The 19,890-nt window shown below is 40.8% G+C and overlaps 1 protein-coding gene across 1 annotated transcript; it reads right to left on the bottom strand.

The window, feature by feature from the left end:
• Window positions 1–314: 314 nt before the first annotated feature.
• LOC127643924 (calsequestrin-2-like) lies at window positions 315–13,403 on the bottom strand. The gene is made up of 11 exons (XM_052126876.1): window positions 12,963–13,403; window positions 11,917–12,001; window positions 11,671–11,771; window positions 5,834–5,945; window positions 3,812–3,885; window positions 3,531–3,661; window positions 3,393–3,438; window positions 3,056–3,110; window positions 2,821–2,921; window positions 2,653–2,727; window positions 315–1,614 (listed from the first exon to the last, which is right to left on the bottom strand). Exons 1-11 carry the CDS (start codon window positions 13,197–13,199, stop codon window positions 1,426–1,428), a joined length of 1,206 nt encoding a protein of 401 aa, XP_051982836.1. The 5' UTR covers window positions 13,200–13,403; the 3' UTR covers window positions 315–1,425.
• Window positions 13,404–19,890: the final 6,487 nt, after the last annotated feature.

Genomic DNA, 19,890 nt, shown 5'->3' with positions numbered 1-19,890 from the left:
AATTATTTCTTCTTAAATCAAAACCCTTTAATTATTTTTATTTTATTTTCCTTATTGGTTTAGAAGAGCTTTTTGAGCGTTCTTACCACCACAGGCAAACTGGCAAGCAACACAAACTTTTATATATATAAGCAAAAGTTGCTTACCTTTTAATGGTGGCCACCTGTTTGTGTTGCCTTTCCAGCCAGCCCACGATGTAATGACTCTGCTCTCTTCTGTCCCTGTTCGGGCGCCATTTGTGGTAGAGTTTCTGCCAATTTTGTGAAAAATCACTCAACATCTTTGGGGTTTTGATTTCAGAAGAATAGACTTTATTATCACACAATAAAGCCGAGTAAAGCAGACATAACTATGGTACAAATCAACAATGTTTTCATTGATTACACCTGATTAATGTATACTCAACTTGATACAAATATACTACATTATCTGGTCATGTAAGCATGTAAGTGAATCGTTTTAATTGCCTTTTCAGCAGATTTGTTCAGTGTGAATTGCCAAAGAGCAAAGAAAATATGTTTTGCACCTTATTAAAGGCTATATATATTTACTACTATATACTGTATGTATATTATACTGTATATATTAATTATTTCATTTAAAATATTTTTTGAGCTGTTTCCATTGCTTTGCAATTGTTCAAGAGAGAAGGATTACATCAACGTTTGTTTACTCTTCCTTGCATTCCTGGATGTCATCCACATATTTGCCACCTGAATTTCTCAACCCGTTTTCAACCACCTGAATATTGAGACCTGAATTTCACAACCTTAAATCCACACCTTAAATAATAAAAACTTGAATTTCACAACCTGAATTTTCTTTAGGTGAATTCACACAAAATATTTTCAAATTTTAAAAAAATAACAGCAATTTTTTTTTGAGAACATCAAATTACACCCAGTCTTTTTTCAAGATCATGAATTCTGAGGCTTTTCAAATAACATTTCTGATGATATACCAGGGCTGTCCTTAGGGCACTGAAAACGGTCTGGCTTCACCAGGCTCCGTGACGAAAACTATCGCTATGCTTGGGATGGACCTGCATGAGACAATCACAAAACTAAAATGATAACCTTTATTGAAAACAATGACACATCTGAAGTCTTTCCAGAACAGGCCAAGCATAGAACTCCAAGCAATACCCTTTTTTTTTAAAAAAACAATTACCATTACCATTACTGTAATTTGATGAAAAATCAGCAGCAAAAATAATCTTAAGTAATTATACAGTTATATGTTTTGCATCTGACTGGCAATGCAGACATTTATCAAATAAATGTAGTTAAATCAGGACTAAATAGCCCTTCAGTCTTTAAAATGGATAACATCTCTACTATACGAATACTAGAATCAAAGATAGTTCTGACTGAGTTACAGCTAAATAAGTTTTCTATGATTATAGATTAGTTTTGTGTATAGCCATTAATCGTCATCATCGTCGTCTTCATCGCTACTATCATCATTGCTTTTTTCATCATCATCATCATCGTCGTCATCATCATCATCCTCAGTGTTGACCTTTCCAGAAAGAACGTCCTCCATCCAGTCCTTCAGCTCCTCAGCCGAGGGTAGAGCTTCATCATTAGGCATATTCAACCACACACTGTCAGCCTATTAAAACACACACACACACACACACACACACACACACACACACACACACACACACACACACATGTTGTGTTTCCATGTTTTATGGGGACTTTCCATAGACATAATGGTTTTTATACTGTACAAACTTTATATTCTATCCCCTAAACCTAACCCTCACAGAAAACTTTCTGCATTTTTACATTTTCAAAAAACATAATTTAGTATGATTTATAAGCTGTTTTCCTCATGGGGACTGACAAAATGTCCCCACAAGGTCAAACATTTCAGGTTTTACTATCCTTATGGGGACATTTGGTCCCCACAAAGTGATAAATACACGCTCACACACACACACACACACACACACACACACACACACACACACACACACACACACACACACACACACACACACACACACACACAAGATTGACTGTGAAATATGATTTGAGAATACAGCAGTTTAGGTCTGAAATTAATGTTGGAATTCTGGAAGATTCTGTAATTAAAGACAGTTCTTCCCCAAAAACATTATTGTCATAATTTAATCACACTCGTCTTGTTCCAAAGACTTTCTTTTTTTCATGGAGATCAAAAGGAGATGTATAGCAGAATGTTAGGGACCGACATACTCAATTTTCATTTTTTGGGTGAACTACCCCTTAAATACACAAATTATCATGTTGTAGACCGTTATAAATATATTGTTAATATTAATATAATATATTGTTGGATAAAAGGATTGATGTTGGATGTACAGAAGAACTGAAAAACACAAACAAGATTTCCAAAACAAGCACATCAGCTTTCAGATGTGATCAACTTACCTTTCAGCACTAGGCGACTAAGGCTAAGGAAGAAAGAACCGAACACTAATAATAACATTATAATTATTAGTGTTCTGAATAAACCAATATAACAATGACGTAAAAATTACATCATAGTATCAACAGCTATTCTTGCACTATTCAGTGTCTAGCTCCTGAGGGGGAGGAATCGATATGTATATCTTCCAGCTTCGAGCAATAATCAAAACTGAAATCCAAGGCTACTCACATCGGTCACATTCACCACACCAATCTGGGGTCTGAAGAGGTCCACCTTAAAGGTCTTTTCCCAGTAGGTAGTTAACTGTGCAGATGAAATAACTATGACAACATTGTCACAAGTGTTTCAACTACAGAAAATAGATTGTGTGTAGAAACGGGTGGGGTAACATCTCACCAGAGGGAATTCATCAGGATCAATCCACACTATGCTCAGATCAGGGTTTTCAGTATTGTACCTAGCCACCTCCTTCAGAATCTCCAAAAATTCATAACCATCTGTTAAAAAAAATAAAATAAAAATACAAGCACAGATACTTTCAGGCAGAATTCTTTGTGATGGCAGTAAAAAAATAAGTCTGTTTCTCTTTTTTGAGAAAAAAGAGAGAGTGATTCAGTTATTTAGTTAAAACCTGGATCTTCCTCCTCAGCAAAGGCAACAATGTGGATTCCATCCATGTCATCCTCCTATTGAATGAGTAGAGAGAATAAATATGTCACTCCTTAAAGTGAAACAGCAACAATTTGATTTGACAGTAAATATTGTGTGATATTTGCCACAGCATTTTAGACAATCACAGTTTATCAACAATATTCATGCATCTTACAGGAATTATCAAAAAATGCAAATACTTTTTTGAAATGGCATTCAAAATTCCCTTGATAATATGAAGTGGCACATCAAGGGGCATGGCAATTCTGTTTAATAGTTAAGGTCTTGAGATACTCTCACAATCCAATTTTGCTCACCCAGGTCTCAAACATGTCCTCAGAACGAAGCTTTCTCAGAGTGGGCCTGGGTGGAGATAAAACATCTTAATGAAGCATTGTTTCATATTTAAGTAACAACGATGAAGCAATCAGGATATTTGTAGCCACTGATTTTACCTCCTGTGCTTATTAACAAAGTCCACTATTTCCTCTTCAGAATTGGGTTTGCCAGGAATGGTAACGGGATCCTCCATGAAGGGCTCATAGAAATCGATTTCATTCATTTTTAGAGTAAATAGTTTTGCCACCTGATAGAAAACTTTACAAATGAAGCCTGAACACAATCCTGTTTACTCAAAGATATTTAAAGCCATTTACGCACAAGTATCCTCCCTCCCTTCAATATATATTTTAATTTATAACAGTAATCATTTATATGTTCATTGTACTGTACACACCCCTTTGTCATATGTGGCAAAAAATTTGACATATGGTTGAAACTTCTCTGCAGCCACCTGAAAAGCTTTGTAGTCTGAGAAAGAAAGAGAAAATATTTTTGAAATATACGCACACACACACACACACACACACACACACACACACACACACTGTATGTATGCCGTCATGTAGGGCAGCGTTTCCCAACCTTCTTTCTGCCACGGCACACTTTTTACAATTAAACAAATCCCATGGCACACCTCTATCTCACTGTACCACATAACCATCGTTTTCTGTCCATTTTAGATGCATGTTTTCTCGTAATGTTTGAAATTCAGCAATGCAAGTCATATAGGTACGCTGTATAATAAGGTCACAGTGTGGCAAGAGTGCTAATTGTGTAATGAAAAAACAACAAATTTGCATCTTTTCTAATTTGTAGATTTGTTCTTGCAAATTAATCCTTGCACAGAAAATATATTTTTTATATATCTATTTATTTACATGGCTCCAGACTAACAATTAAGAGCGGTAGCACTGGTGCTAAATTCTACAAATGGTCGCACCAACTGAAAGAAAAAAATATTTAAATTATTTAGTTTACAATTTTAAACTGGTTTAATCATTGATAAATTATGGGCTTTCATAGAGGTTTTAAACAAATAATCAATGCCGTATCTATGACCCAGCCCGTGCTTCTCGCAGCTCTGTTAATGATGATCTGCACGGCTGATCTGTCCATTGAGCAATGCTGAATGATCTGGGCAAAGCTTTTTTGTGTTTACCCACATTTCACGTTTGGAACATTTGACTTTTGATATTTCTCATATGGAACAAAAACCACAGAGCACAATCAGAGAGTCAGCCAACTTTGTAGTCACACCAATGTGGCCTCTTGCAATGTTTAATCCAACTGTTAGGAAAAATGGTTGGAAATTAGTCTCAGTCCAGAGCCCTGATTTATTTTGTGGAATCTGATCATTTTTCCATGGCACACCTGATAGTGTGCTGTGGCACAGTGGTTGGGAAACACTGATGTAGGGGACTCTCCATTGTTTTTATACAGAACTATTTATGTTTTCTATACCCTAAAACACATTTTCATTGGCTTTAATGAGACCACATGAAAATAGAATGATCTACTAGCCAGCCATCACAACACATCCATAGGTCACAGCAAATGCTTCAGCAATCTCTCAGCTGAAATTGGATTTTTAATAATAGCTAAATAGCAGTCATGTACAGAAGATAAATCCTCACTCCCTCTCTTCTTTACTTAGCTTTTTTGGGAATGGCTCTATAATTGCTCTTGATTAAGTGCTGTTTTACATAATGTATCATCTATTGAAAGCTTGTGGGGTTCCCCAGGGAAAGGCTTAAGTGTTCATCATGTTTGATAGATTATTTGCCACTGATAAGTTTCTCTGAGATCTGGGTTCCCTTGAGCATTGAGGTTTAACATAGCAACATAGGAAATTGCTTTTCAAAGCTCTGACTGTACTGTCTAAAGTCAAATACACACCACCAACGTACACAGAGGTGCTCATCAGTTGTAAGTCATAATATATTTTTTTCATTTAAATGTATAAAAATATTCAAGTCTGCTGAATGATGCAAGCTTATTTTACTCGCATCAATAAGTAACTTTTCACAACGTATGGATGATAAGAGTACATTTATTCTAGTATTTAGTAGTCCACTAGAGATGATTCATTATTACTGCTTTAACAGAAAGTCTCCCACCAAGGTAACAGAAAACTGTACAGTTACACAATATGTATGACATTTTTTTATTGAGAATTTATCAATTCAAGATATATATATCAAACTTAGTATACCAGCCATAAACATTTCAGAGAACTTAAACATGCTTTTTTATTATTGTCAAAATAAAATTACAATCAACCTCTGAACTTGAGAAGAATATAAGGCCAAAAAAGGAAATATCAGTTTGTTTATAAATACCTATTAAACCCTCAATGAATGGGATGAGTCATAATTATACATTACAATTCGTATGGAATTCTAAACAGGGCACTCACGCTCTGTGTCTTCGCCTTTGAAGTAGCCAATAAGGCGTATGTCTTCATCCATTCGCTCAAAAGCACGTTGCTCCATGGGGTTACTGATCAACTCCACTGGGTCCTCTAGCAGCTAAAGAACAATGTGCATTTATACACACAACACACACACATGTTGGTGTGGCTATCTGTTTGAGGACTCTCCATAGACATAATGATTTTTATACTGTACTAAATATAAATTCGAACCCTAACTCTAAACCTAACCCTCACAAAACATTTTCTGCATTTTCAAATAAACATTGTATAGTGTGTTTTTTAGTGATTTGAATAATGGGGACACTATAAAGTTCCTCATAAACCACATTTATAGCATATTACCCTTGTAATTACCAGTTTGTAACCTAAAAAAAAGTCCTCGTAAACCACACACACACACGCACACATGCACACACACACACACACACATACACACACAAAAGCCCTGTCTGAAATATTCAATATTACCAGTATCTGTAAATCTCTTAAGAGTTAAATGTTTGATCTGAGAAGTTATCCACAACAGCACAACACACCAAACCCACGCATGGGCCGATCCACTGACTGTCAAGTTTTGGGCACCTGCCCTTCTTCCTTTGGGGGCTGTACACCCACACCAGCTCCATGGCCGTAAAGTGACACCCTTTTATTTTTAGGTCTTAATTTATCTTCTGCCTGACCCCAGCTTTCAACAGCTGGCTTCTCGCAAACGTGTAAGCAGACTCCAAACAGTCCTGAAGGCTTTTAGCATACTTGAGGCCTAAGGGCACAGAAGGTGCATCAGGTGTCCTACCAAAAGCCATTTCCCCTTGTGTTCTGATCTCCTGCCCCAGCATAAAATGAATGGGTGTGCAAGAGGTTGAATCTTGCAAGGCGGGTCGGCACACCATCAGGATAAATGGCAAGTGCCTGTCCCAGTCCCTTTGATGTTTGGCGGTCACGATATCCAGCTGTTTCGCTAGTGTCCTATTAAACTTCTATATGAGGCCTTAACTTTGGGGGTGTAAAGAGGTAGTCCACATCTTGTGGATACCCAGCGTTTCGCACATAATGTCAAAGATACGGGACATATGCTTCCGGCCAATAATCCATGGCCATTATCACAAAATGGTTACCGCTGTCTGAACATGGAAAGGGACCGATTACATCTACCCACACTCTTTCCATTTCCCTGCAGAGGAGCAAGGGACCAGCCTGGTGGGCCCTTGCGGGCAGTACAATCATCACACTGCTGGCAAAAATCCTCAACATCCCTCCTCACGAGTCCCCAGTAAAAACCTTGTCTGACATGCTTTAGTGTCTTTGAAACTGCAAAGTGACCAGACCCCAATGTCCCATGAGCAGCCCTTATGACCCCCTCACTCAAAGAACTGGACACCTCTTCTTGCCATCTCCCTTTCTTATTAGTAGGGCTCCTACACTCCATCCCGCAGCTGCAAGTCCCTAAATTTGGCCCATAAGCTCTTCATAGGGAGTGAAAGCTTGGCCACTTCTTCCCAAGGAGGTCGCTGCTGTGTTTGAACCACTGAATAACAGGCTGCATGTCTACATCTTCTCCCAACAGTTGTCTCCACTATGCTAGGCCCACTGTCTCCATCGCTAAATACCCCGAACTCCAACTCTTTGTCCCGAGCCTCTCAATCCATCATGCCACTTGGCTCTCTGGCTCTTTGAAAGACATGAGACATTCTTTACATCCTTTCTCTGTACGGAGACAACGATGTAAATAATAATTTAATGAAAAACCTAAACAAAAGACACACACACATGACGGTCAGCTGCCCATCACTATCTGTCGCACCACCATCCGCAGTCAGCCTTTATCCCTCTTGGAGGCTTAATTAGCCTGATAAGGGACCAGGTGTGTATAATCACGACCCGGCCCTGCCCTCCATCCTGTCACATTCCCCCCTTGTTCTTTCAGGCTGGGGAGCCCCTGGCATGATATACCCCCCCTTTCCCTGGGGGAGGGTGTGCCCTAAGCCCCATCTGCTGGCAGGTCATCTCTGCCTTCCTGAATCTGGGAGGGGACAGGAAACAAAACTAATTAAAATATGGTAAATTATTTACTGTAAATTTTAAAAGAGAGGGAAAAGGCCAACACGGAGTGGCAGTGAGAGAGAGAGAGAGAGGAGAGGGAGATGAAAAAAAAACACTTACTCGCCAGTCCACCCTCTAATGGACGACAGCCGCACTTCCCTGGGTGGGTCGGAGGCAGTCCTCCAGCCCCTGGTGGTATTTCAGCGGCTGGTAGGGGACTCCTCTGCCCCTAGCAGCGGCCCTGACCACTCCAGGTGTTCCCCTGGCGGTCGGCAGCTGTTCCTTTGGGGTGGATGGTAGTGGCAAGAACTCTACTACGCCGTATCCCTCCTCCTTCCCGGGTCTATGGCACCAGTGTAAAGGGGTTCAATGGAAAAGGAGGAGGCGAGAACCGGCTTGACAATATTTATAAAAATGTAATGAAAAACTTAAACAAAAGACACAAACACACACATGATGATCAGCTGCCCGTAAATGATCTCTCTCTGTCGCACCACCATCCGCAGTCTGCCTTTATCCCTCTTGGAGGCTTAATTAGCCTGACAAGGGACCAGGTGTGTATAACCAAGACCCGGCCCCACCCTCTGCCCTGTCACAGATGCTAAGCCTAAGAAGCTTTTGAGCTGCTGCCTGGTTGTGGGCATAGGCCAGTAGCTAACAGCCTGCAGCTTTTCCTCCAGCATGCAAATCCCCTGTCCCCAGCTTGTGCCCCAAAAATGTCACTTCCCTCCTAAAAACATTACATTTGTCTGGATGCATCTTCAAACCAGACTTGCGCACCCTATCCAGCACATGTCTGAGTGCCTCAAGCGTTGCCTGGAAAGAGCTGCCATGGACCAGGATGTCATCCAGGTATGGAGTGGTGGCGGCCTAATGGGCTAAAGCACATAACTGTTAATAAGAAGGTCGCTGGTTCGATCCCCACAGCCACCACCATTGTGTCCTTGAGCAAGGCACTCAAATCCAGGTTGCTCCAGGGGGATTGTCCCTGTAATAAGTGCACTGAAGTCACTTTGTATAAAAGTGTCTGCTTTTTTAAATGTAAACCAAACATTCTGTCAGAAGAATACCCGACAACACCCAGTCCATCAGCCTAGCAATGGTGGCAGGTGCATTGCAGAGGCCAAAGCAGAGAAACTTAAACTACCATAACCCCTACTGGGGCAAAAAGCAGTCTTTGACCTAGCATTTGGGGAAAGCAGCACTTGCCAATAGCCACTGCGCAGGTCCAATGAGGTGAACCATGATGACCCAGCCACCAAGTTCAGTGACTCATCCACAGGGGGGATAGAGTACGAGTCTTTCCGGGTCACCTCATTAAGGTGCCTATAGTCAACGCAAAACCTCTATTGCCAAACCTTCTTAGGGACCATGATCACCAGCGCCCACATGCACTCTCAATAATCCCCGCCTGCTGCATGTCAAACAAGGCCTCATCAACATCCCCATGGTGGGTAAAAGGAAGTCTCCGGGGCCGCAGCTTAATTGGTGTGGCATCCCCGGTGTCAATGGCATGCAGCACTAACTTTGTTCGCCCCACATCCCCCTCTCTTAAAGAAAAACACACTTGATGGGGGCCTGGGTAGCTCAGCGAGTAAAGACACTGACTACCACAACTGGATTTTGTGAGTTCAAATCCCAGGGCATGCTGAGTGACTCCAGCCAGGTCTCCTAAGCAACTAAATTGATTGGGAGTTTACAGTCACATGAGGTAACTTCATTGTGGTTGCTATAATGTGGTTTGCTCTTGGTGGGGCATGTGGTGAGTTGTGCGTGGATGCCGTGGTGATGTCGTGAAGCCTCCACGCGCATTGTGTCTCTGCGGTAATGTGCTCAACAAGCCATGTGATAAGATGTGTGGTTTGACAATGTTAGACGTGGAGGCAACCCAGATATATCCACCCCCCCCCCCTTTTTGGAAATTGGGCATTCCTAATTGGGGTGAAAAAGGGGACAAAATCAAAAACAACAAAAAAGAAAACACTCTTGGAATTCCACCAACAAATCCCAGAGCTGCCCCTGCTGACTCTGATCCAAGCCCTCACAATTTCTCAGCCACATCCCCCTCATAGCAACCAACACCACCTCCTCCCTACTGAGGGGGGCACATCCTCCTGCACATACCTGGGCTGTGTGGTCACACAAGCAATCAGATGAGCTGCTGGGTGAGGGAGTGGGGAAGCCACCAACTAGTGGTGAGCTAGAGTCAACACTGCAGGTGAAATACTGTTTTCCCCCCCATAGTTAATGCCAACTTCCCCTTCCCCTTTATCGGTGCAAGTTCGCCTGTTACCGTGTGAAGCCGGACAGTGGTGGGTTCCAGCTCTGTACTGTCTGGAACTACATCTGGTCTCACCACTGTCACTGTGGCCCACGTATCTATCAGTGCTGAACAAGGATTGTTCCACCCAGATTGGCACATGACAAAAATCACTAACACATGTTCATCCTACAACAATCACAGACTCCTTCAACCCACATTTTCTCTCCCCCAACAGTCCTTGATCCCCTTCTCTTTGCCCATCTTGAGAGACTTTTGGGGTCCGCATGGCCCCAATCTTGTGGACCCCGCCCCGTATCCCTAGTTCCCAGCTAGCTTAGGGCACTGACAAACTAATTGTCCAGACTGTCCACAACCCCAACAAACCCTTAGTTGCGTGCAAGGCCACTGGTTTAGTTGCAGTGACATGGCCCGAATCAGTTCAGTAATCTCAGAGACCCAGGCTGGTCTCTTGCTTGTAGGGTTTGGGGATTAGCCAGCTGTGTCTGCATGCAAAGCTCAATAGGGGTGAGCGGATGGATGAACTGGTTTCTTGCCAGCTCCCCTTGTACCGATGGGGGCATGTGGGCGTATGCTCACCAAATCCAATTTTTTATATAATTTGCCAGGACTTGCAGCTGCTCTCCTGGCTGGCTGCTCCTGTTATTCAGTTCTGAACACAGAAGCCCTGGCTGCACAAATTGTCCAAAATGTCTCTGTAGCACCCTGATGAGTGCCTGATAATCATGTCTATCTTCAAGGTTAAGTAGTAACAAACAGTTCAGAGCATCCACTGTAAGGCACATCGCCAATTCAAGAGCTTTGTCGTCCTCTGACCAGCCTCCAGCATGAGCATGAAATGCTTCTCAGTCAGCTTTACCTGAGAATTTTGGAGTCTTAACAGCCACCGGAGCCGCGGCACCCTGGGCGACGGCATATGTGTTTACATCTGAAGACAGTGCGGCTCCGTGGGCACCATCAGCTTTGTTGGCCATCTTTGGGCAATTCCGGCGTCTCCCGGCTCAGGCAATGGAAACCCAGCATTAGCGGTCATTCTCCTTGTAGCCTCCCTCATGCGAGCCCTCTGTGATTCCAGTCATTCTCTGCCCACAGCAAAATGATCTGCCACCCACGCCGAAGTGCCCAGAGCCTCGCGAAACATCCCATTTGTATTCGGCTCAGATTTAATTTTCTTCTTGCTCTGCTCCCACATAGTGCCACCATGATGCTTTCACCAGGAATCACGCAAACCTGTCAAGATCACTCATTTACTTCTGACATCAATGTAGTGTTCACAGGAAGCACTCTGAGACTCAAATTTGCTACTGAATTTATTAACATGGGGACCTGTGTGGGCAATGCCTTTGCCTTAAACTTGTTGGTGAGAACTGTGCACTAAAACTCACGCACACCCCCTTTTATAACCCTTGTACGCCCCACCTCCCAAGAGGACCCAAGAAAACTCTTAAACAGCTATAGTCTGAGACCAAACACTTATCCATTCCTACATTTTACTCACATCCAGCAGGAACTCAATCAGTGTATCTGCAGAAAGCTCTCCATCAAACTCAATCACTCTTTCATCTTTAAACACATAGATGCTTCCCTCCTCCTCCAGACCTAATGAACAAACACCAAGGGTCTAGTGTGTATGTGCATGGTTGACCTCAAAGATACAGACTGTGCAGTCTTTATCCCAAGAAAAACGTATGTATATTTTTCAGCTTAAACAACTTTTGAATAGAATTAGAGTGAAGCGCCTTACCAAGCCTTTTGGCCACCTTGGCATCTTTATGTGAATCTACCATACCAAAACCAATATCCTTGTCCTCCAGAACTTGAGCTGCAAGCTAGTGATACATGACAAAAACACAAAAGAAGATTAATTTAGCAAGAAAAAAGGCCTTGTTTGTTTGTTTGTTTGTTGTTTTATTGATCTATTGTTCTATTCAGAGGTATATATGACACAGTAAGACATGGCATATGACACTAAAGGGGAGATAACTGTTCAAGCCACTGATGTATATAAATGAGGCAGAATGGGGCAACATTACCACAGTACAACTAAAGGTGGAGGCTTGACATTACCACAGTACAACTAAAGGTGGAGGCTTTTTTATATCAACTTCTGATTGAACAGATCTATATCTACTATAAATGTATATAGTCAAAGCCCTAGTCCTTAATTAGCTGGTTCACAATAAGCAAAGCCCAGCTTTGCAGAGATATTCTCAGACTTTAAAAGACTTTAAAAGCCTTTGTCAGATTCTAAATCTCTCAGCCTTCACATTTAACATCAGCAATGCTCTAGACACAAAATGAGAAAGTACAGGCTGGCACCATCAATTTGACATTTGTGTATACCATACACTTTATTTGGAGCAATCAGCAAAAGCAACAGTTTATTGAGCACAAGAATCAGTAATAAGATAATACTGATTAATCATAATTTTATCACTCCAGAGAATAGAGAGAATTCATGTGATTTGATATCTTGGTTTGATATCATAATTAATTTAAAATGACAATTTATACAGTATCTGTGTTATTAAATGCCAGCTTTAATTGGAAGGACATTTATGTAATTTCAGTCCCGTTTATTCTCATTTTACAAGATGAAATTTAGCATGACAATGAAGTGACCTGATAGTAATCAATTGTATTTCTATGTATGCATTTCTTTAACAGTGTCAACAATGCAGTATACCCACTTTATTGTACAATACAAAATAACGGTTTTTTTATTTATCTGCTTTCTAGTAATCCATTATTTCCTCTTCCCTCTTTAACTCCCCTCCTATCTGGTCTTACCTCCAGAACAATCTCCCTCATGTGAAACTGCTGCTGGAGCTCCTTATCTGAAGGCAGGCGTTCATGGTAAAGCAAACACATCATGTCGAACTTTTTAAGCGCTTTCTTATAGTTCCTCTCATTCACATCAAGGACTCGTTCCTTGCCATCAAAATTGGGGAATTCCAGGCCCTCTTCTATAGAGGAGTGAGAGAGAAAACCCAACCAGAAAGGCAAGAGAAGCCAGACGGACAGCATTATAGGAATGATGATTAAACAGGTGAATGAGATGAAAATTCTGAGGATAAGAGTCCAGGTGAGATCCTGCAGCACAGTAGGTTTAACCACCAAAATGAGACACAAAGTGCCGTTCTTCCGTTCTGTACTGTCCAGTTACAAATATTAGATGTATCACTTGAGATGTGCTTTACCAGACGACAAACACACTGTGCTCTCTCTCTTTCTCTGTCTACCAGTTCACTCTGTACCAATTCAATCTTCCTTTTTTAGTCAAAGACATGATAGGATTATAAGAATTTGATTGACATTCCTGAGTATTCCCCTGGTGAATGTAGGCCTCTTTAAGTGACCCAGTAATTTGAAAGCTAAAAATAATTGAGGAGCAAAGGAAAAAAAGGATAGAGCTGGGAATAACTCTAAAAATCACTTAACTTGTAGATGATGTAGACTGAATTAGAATATGTGGGTGATTTTAAAACAAATTAGAATAAGACATGCAATAGGCCAAAAGGATATATGGAATAGGCAATATTAATATTTCAGCATAATAATAAATAAATAACTTTTTGTCTTTACAATTTTAAACTTGCCCTAGTTATCGGAATGTTTATAGATGACAACTCTATTATGTTATATTGATTCAGTGGCAGATCCTAGCATAAATGATATAGGCAGCCTCCCAGCCCCAACACAGAGGAGTGCTGGGTGTCCAATGCCACATGCTGAGCTAAAGGAACTGGAATTTTTCAATTAATTCCAACAGGAGCCAAACGCCGGCTTGCGAGGTGGATTCTCATTGGAATTAATTGAAAATGCCCTCTTTGCTCATGCCAGTGGACAAGTACTTTTTTGTATTTTTATTTAATATATTTTGTGTGTTAAAATATCTGTAAATAGTATTGAAATAAAAAAGTTTTGAACTGTTAAATATCAACATTTTTTGTGTCCTTTTTTGTGGTTGGGGGTGTGGGGGATGCATCAGATCTCGCCTAGGGCAGGGGTTTTCAAACTAGGGGTTCACAAGGGGGTGTTAGCGGGTCCATGGAAAATTTCAGAGAAACAAAATGTCTACATTATTTGACATTATTACTGTTTCAATTATAGCAATTATTTTATTCTATCGACAGCCATTGCTTTAAACATTAAGAAATAAAAACAAACCTGCATAGAATTTAATTTATTATCAAAAAACATTTTGTATTTGTAAGAAATGTACTTTACTTTAAGGCTGTCAGGATCCTGTCACTTTGTCAGTCATGTTAATTGTTGGGACAGGATCCTGACACCTATGTCTTGTGTGTTTGTGAGTGGCTGTGCACATGCCTGTTCTGATTTTTCATTGCCATGTACACTCATGTCTGTTTGGTATTGTATGTTTGCTCATGGCTTTGTGCTTGTCTTGTCATGTACGTCCTGACTCCACCTCCTCGTTCCCTAATCACTCTCCCTCATTCCTTGTTATGTTAATTAGTTTCACCTGTTCCTCATGTGTGTTCCTTCTATATATTGTTCCCTCTTTCCTCATGTCTCTGCCAGATTGTTGTGTGTTCATGAGTTGCCAGTCTGTGTTTTCAGTCGGTTCCTGTACTCCTCGGTCAGTCCTAGTTTTTACTTTGATTTATCCTGTTTGTGTTATTTTCTCCCTTGCGAGGGTGTTTGTTTCTGTTTTTTCATTATTTAAAATAAATCCCATTTTCACTTGCCTCCTGCATTTGGTTCCTGCCTCAACAATTCACAATTTAAAAATCTGGCAATTTTTTGGCAATATTGGGACCTGGAGGACCACTTCTGTCAGCTTGCAGAGGTGGAAGTCCTTCTCAGGCAATTGAACTCCCAAGTCTGAAACTCCTCTCTCCCCATGCCCTGCCTTCCCCTGGCTCTTTGCAGGCTTCTCGCCAACATAGGAAGAATTTTGGTGCAGACCACCAGGAGGTGGCCAAGCCCGTGGCTATTGAGGAACCCATCCAGTCACCCACGACTGTCAACAAACCTGACTAGTTTCCTGCTGACTTCCAGGAGGCGTCCGAGACCACTGATGACTGCCAGTAGGCGGAGGAACGTGCGGCTGTTGCCGAACCTGTCCAGTTCCCTGCTGACCGCCAGGAGGCGGCTGAGCTCGCTGTTGACTGCAAGGTGGCAGAGTCATCCGTGGCCATCGAAGCTGTCCAGTTCCCTGTTGACCAAAAGGAGGCAGAGGAACCCACAGCTCATCCCTGTCCTCGAGCCTCCTCTCAGGCCGACAGACCCCACCCACTTCCTCGAGCCTACCCACAGGCCGCCGGACCACGGGCCCTTTTGGAAGCCAAAAGTGTGTGTGTGTGTGTGTGTGTGTGTGTGTGTGTGTGTGTGTGTGTGTGTGTGTGTGTGTGTGTGTGTGTGTGTGTGTGTGTGTGTGTGTGTGTGTGTGTGTGTGTGTGTGAGCGTGTATTTATCACTTTGTGGGGACCAAATGTCCCCATAAGGATAGTAAAACCCGAAATTTTTGACCTTATGGGGACATTTTGTCGGTCCCCATGAGGAAAACAGCTTATAAATCATACTAAATTATGTTTTTTGAAAAGGTAAAAATGCAGAAAGTTTTCTGTGAGGGTTAGGTTTAGGGGTAGGGTTAGGTTTAGGGGATAGAATATATAGTTTGTACAGTATAAAAACCATTATGTCTATGGAAAGTCCCCATAAAACATGGAAACACAACATGTGTGTGTGTGTGTGTGTGTGTGTGTGTGTGTGTGTGTGTGTGTGTGTGTGTGTGTGTGTGTGTGTGTGTGTGTGTGTGTGTGTGTGTGTGTGTGTGTGTGTGTGTGTGTGTATCACTTTGTGGGGACCAAATGTCCCCATAAGGATAGTAAAACCCGAAATTTTTGACCTTGTGGGGACATTTTGTCGGTCCCCATGAGGAAAACAGCTTATAAATCATACTAAATTATGTTTTTTGAAAATGTAAAAATGCAGAACGTTTTCTGTGAGGGTTAGGTTTAGGGGATAGAATATAGAGTTTGTACAGTATAAAAACCATTATGTCTATGGAAAGTCCCCATAAAACATGGAAACCAAACGTGTGTGTGTGTTCCTTCTATATATGGTTCCCATTTTCCTCATGTCTCTGCCAGATTGATTTGTGTTCATGAGTTTGCCAGTCCATGTTTTCAGTCGGGTCAAGTAGTCCTTTGTCTTTATTTTGATGTATCATGTTTGTGTTATTTTCTCCCTTGTGAAAGTGTTTGTTTCTGTTTTTCATTATTTTAAATAAAGCCCTTTTTCACTTCCCTCCTGCGTTTGGGTCCTACCTCAACAATTCATGTCAAAAGTTATTTTGAAATTATACTTGTGAAAAGACCTATTCAATTTCTTTTTATTGAATTGAAAAAAAAAATCTTCCATACTGTACTTGAAACACTGTCAACTTAAGTAAATGTTTTGCATATAAAATTATACATTTTGCTTTAGCTCAATGCCACTAATAAAAGCCAATTATTACATTTTTAAACAAAATGTCTATAATAATGTTGACTTTTGTGTTTCCAAACAGGGTGTTCTTCGTAAGGGGTCCTTCATACTTGGGGGACCTTGGCATCAAAAAGTCTGAAAACCCCTGGCCTATGGCAGCAGTCACTTATTTCCAGGGGTTTCAGTACAGCGTAACAAATAAGACATCATGGAGTTGGGGTTCTCCTAATTCAGAATCTGCATAGGTCACCGATCATGCACAGTTCATGCTCCGTTTGTTGTTGCTAATAGCACCTGATGTTGAAATTGAATGTCAATTTAAGTCAATTAATTCAAAGTCATATGCTGAAATATCACACACTTGCATCATTTAAAGGAGTCTTACGTCATAAACATTTGACGTAACACACACTTTCAAAAAAGAAAACAAACTGTGTTAATAAATTAAGCAGTCAAGGTAAGAATGGATGAACTCACCAGAAACATAAATTCTCTGATCTTTCTCTATTCACCAAAAATATTTTTCACCCCAGATATCTGTTCATGTAATCCAATATAAATAAGTGTTGCACCTGCTTTCACTGATATTTGCCTCTTTCTTATTTACCTAAAATAAGGCGAGAACCGGCTTAATAATAAATAAATAATATTTTAATAATAAACTAATAAACCCCACCCTGTCACAACATGTAATTAGCTTCATTTATTATGTGAGTTTATAAAGTGACATCTGTCTGTGTTTACAGGGGTTTCATGTGAGCAGGGCCGGCCCAAGCCTTTATGGGGCCCTAAGCAGAATTTGATTTGGGGGCCCCTCGGTGCCACCAATATGACTGAATATTGTCAATGCTTGATTATTCGCACACAATATATCTAACACACCCCTTATCAATTTTATTAGTTGTAGCTGTGTTGCTTACAACATACCAATGTCTGCCTGGCATGATTTTACCCTTCTACTGTTTTAAATGTAACAGTAGCACACCTATATTTACCCAATCCTGTTGATCCGCTGTTACCAGTTTTGTGTACTTCCTAGAGAACAATTTGCAGCAGAAGCTGTAGACAGTATCATTTCTTTTTGAATAAGTGAGCAGCTCCACTTAAATTTTTTCCACATTAATTAACTTTCTGTAGGTGTAGAGGAATCTTCTGCCATCCGGTTTTTCAGGGAATGTGAAGTTTTCCTTTATAGGCAGTGGCACTCTGCTTACCAGATCGTTCCTTTCTGAGTCAGACAGGATAGATGACCACATCAGTGGATGCACGTGCTGGGTGTCACGAACCCCGCTCCTCTGCTTCTCCCCGCATCGTCTAGCACACACACACACACTCCCTCACTCCGCCCCCTCGAGCTTTTCACGCTCTTTTTGCTTGCTCGAGCCCTCACGCCCACTTTGCTCCTTCTCGCTCACATGCTCATAGGCAATCTCCCTTCCTCGAGTTTCTCACGCGCTTCCAATCCTCCTGCACATTAGTTTCACCTGCACTCGTCTCATCACCTTTCATTGTTTACACCTGCACCTTCCCCTATATATATCACCACCCTTTCGCTGCACGGGGGTTGGTTATTGTATTTAGATTCCTGTGTCTTTGCCCCCGCTAGTCTCGTCTAGTTTTGACCCCCCTGTGATTCGTTACCCCTTAGCTTGCCAGCTCTCTTGTTCCCCTAGCTCCCCTGTTTAGTCCTTCCCGCTACTCACTTTGATTCCCCGGCTTTTGACCCTACGCTTCCCTCGACGACGATTCTCCCTCTGGATTTGCCCTTTGTACTTTTGCCTGCTTTGCTTTTATTTAATAAAGCAGTTTTTTCCCGACATTGTGACTGTCTCAACTTGTGTTCGCTACACTGGGAAGTGCTCCTCGCATGCAGAGGATGGACCTGATGAAAGATAAAAATAATAATAAAAGCTAGCCATGTTAGATGTCATATTAGAAGGTAATGCAACTGTCTGTCAAAAACAAAGGCATGGTTTATCCATATAAATATAATGATCTGGGATTGTTGAAAAATCATCATCAGCTGTAGCACTGGAACTTGGGGCAGGTGGCGTTGGTTGTGCCCCACGTCCAAAATATTTCAACAGTGCTCCTAGGGAAGTTTCATAAGAGTACATATTTGACAGAATATTTGACAAAATATGTTATTTTCTCAACACAAATTATTATACACAGCAGCAAGCCATCTGTACACCTAAACAACAATTCTTAATCTATAACTAGCTAATTGAGGCATAATGATATTGGAATATAATAGCAAAGACCCCAAAATGGTAGACTAATGTAAATAATGTTAAGTTGTTATCAGTACAAAGTTTATGGAACAGAAGCTTATTTTTATTACAAAAATATATACCCAGGAAAGAAGACAAAAACTTTAATCTAAAACTAGCAAAGTAGTATGTTGTACTAATAATATATTAAGATGTCAAGGCTATTTACGGATGATTAATCAAACTTTCCTAAAAAAGAAGATATGCTACATACGCTATGTTAACTAACTAGCCAGCTAATGTTAGCTCGTAACTTAGCCTAGCTACTTAACATACTTTTATCTTGCTGATTTTTCTCTTCCACTGTTTTCTTCTTTTTCCTTTTCTTTGCACCAGAGGATATGTCCATGTGCTGTTTTGCTGTCTGAATGTGCTTGCATCCTGCTTGCAGCCCGTTAACATAATATTGCATTTAATATTGCGTGTTTGTATAATTACCATTGTCCATTGACAGTATAATCACAGAAAAAAGAATATATATATATATATATATATATATATATATATATATATATATATATATATTTCATGTGCTCTTGGGGGCCCCCTGGTGGCCACCGGGGCCCTAAGCAGCCGCTTAGTTCGCTTATGCCTTGGGCCGGCTCTGCATGTGAGATACCTCTTCTGACTGAATTACATGTATATCAATTACAGTTTACAGTAAAGTTTACAGGGGTTTCATGTTAGAATAACATTTTATAGCTACAAAAGTCCTACTTAACTTTAATTAGCTCACAGACTTTACACAAATTCTAAGAGAATTACAACTAAAATCTGCAGTTAAACATTGGTTCTTACTTACTTTTTTCCACTGCTGTTAAGACATTCTAAGAAACAATCTGAAAACTAGGTGTTCATACTCAACTTTATTCAAATAGAAAGAACAAATGTTGAAAGCAGGCTGAATAAGTGAAGGCAGGACTTCAGCTTTTGATTTCTCAGGACATCATCTTCACAGGATCTTCTGATGTATCTCCCACACATCACCT

This window comes from Xyrauchen texanus, chromosome 5 (assembly GCF_025860055.1).
Source record: "Xyrauchen texanus isolate HMW12.3.18 chromosome 5, RBS_HiC_50CHRs, whole genome shotgun sequence".
Classification (NCBI taxonomy): domain Eukaryota; kingdom Metazoa; phylum Chordata; class Actinopteri; order Cypriniformes; family Catostomidae; genus Xyrauchen; species Xyrauchen texanus.
The sequence above is the reverse complement of the archived record's forward strand: the minus strand, read 5'-3'. Positions and strand labels throughout refer to the sequence as shown.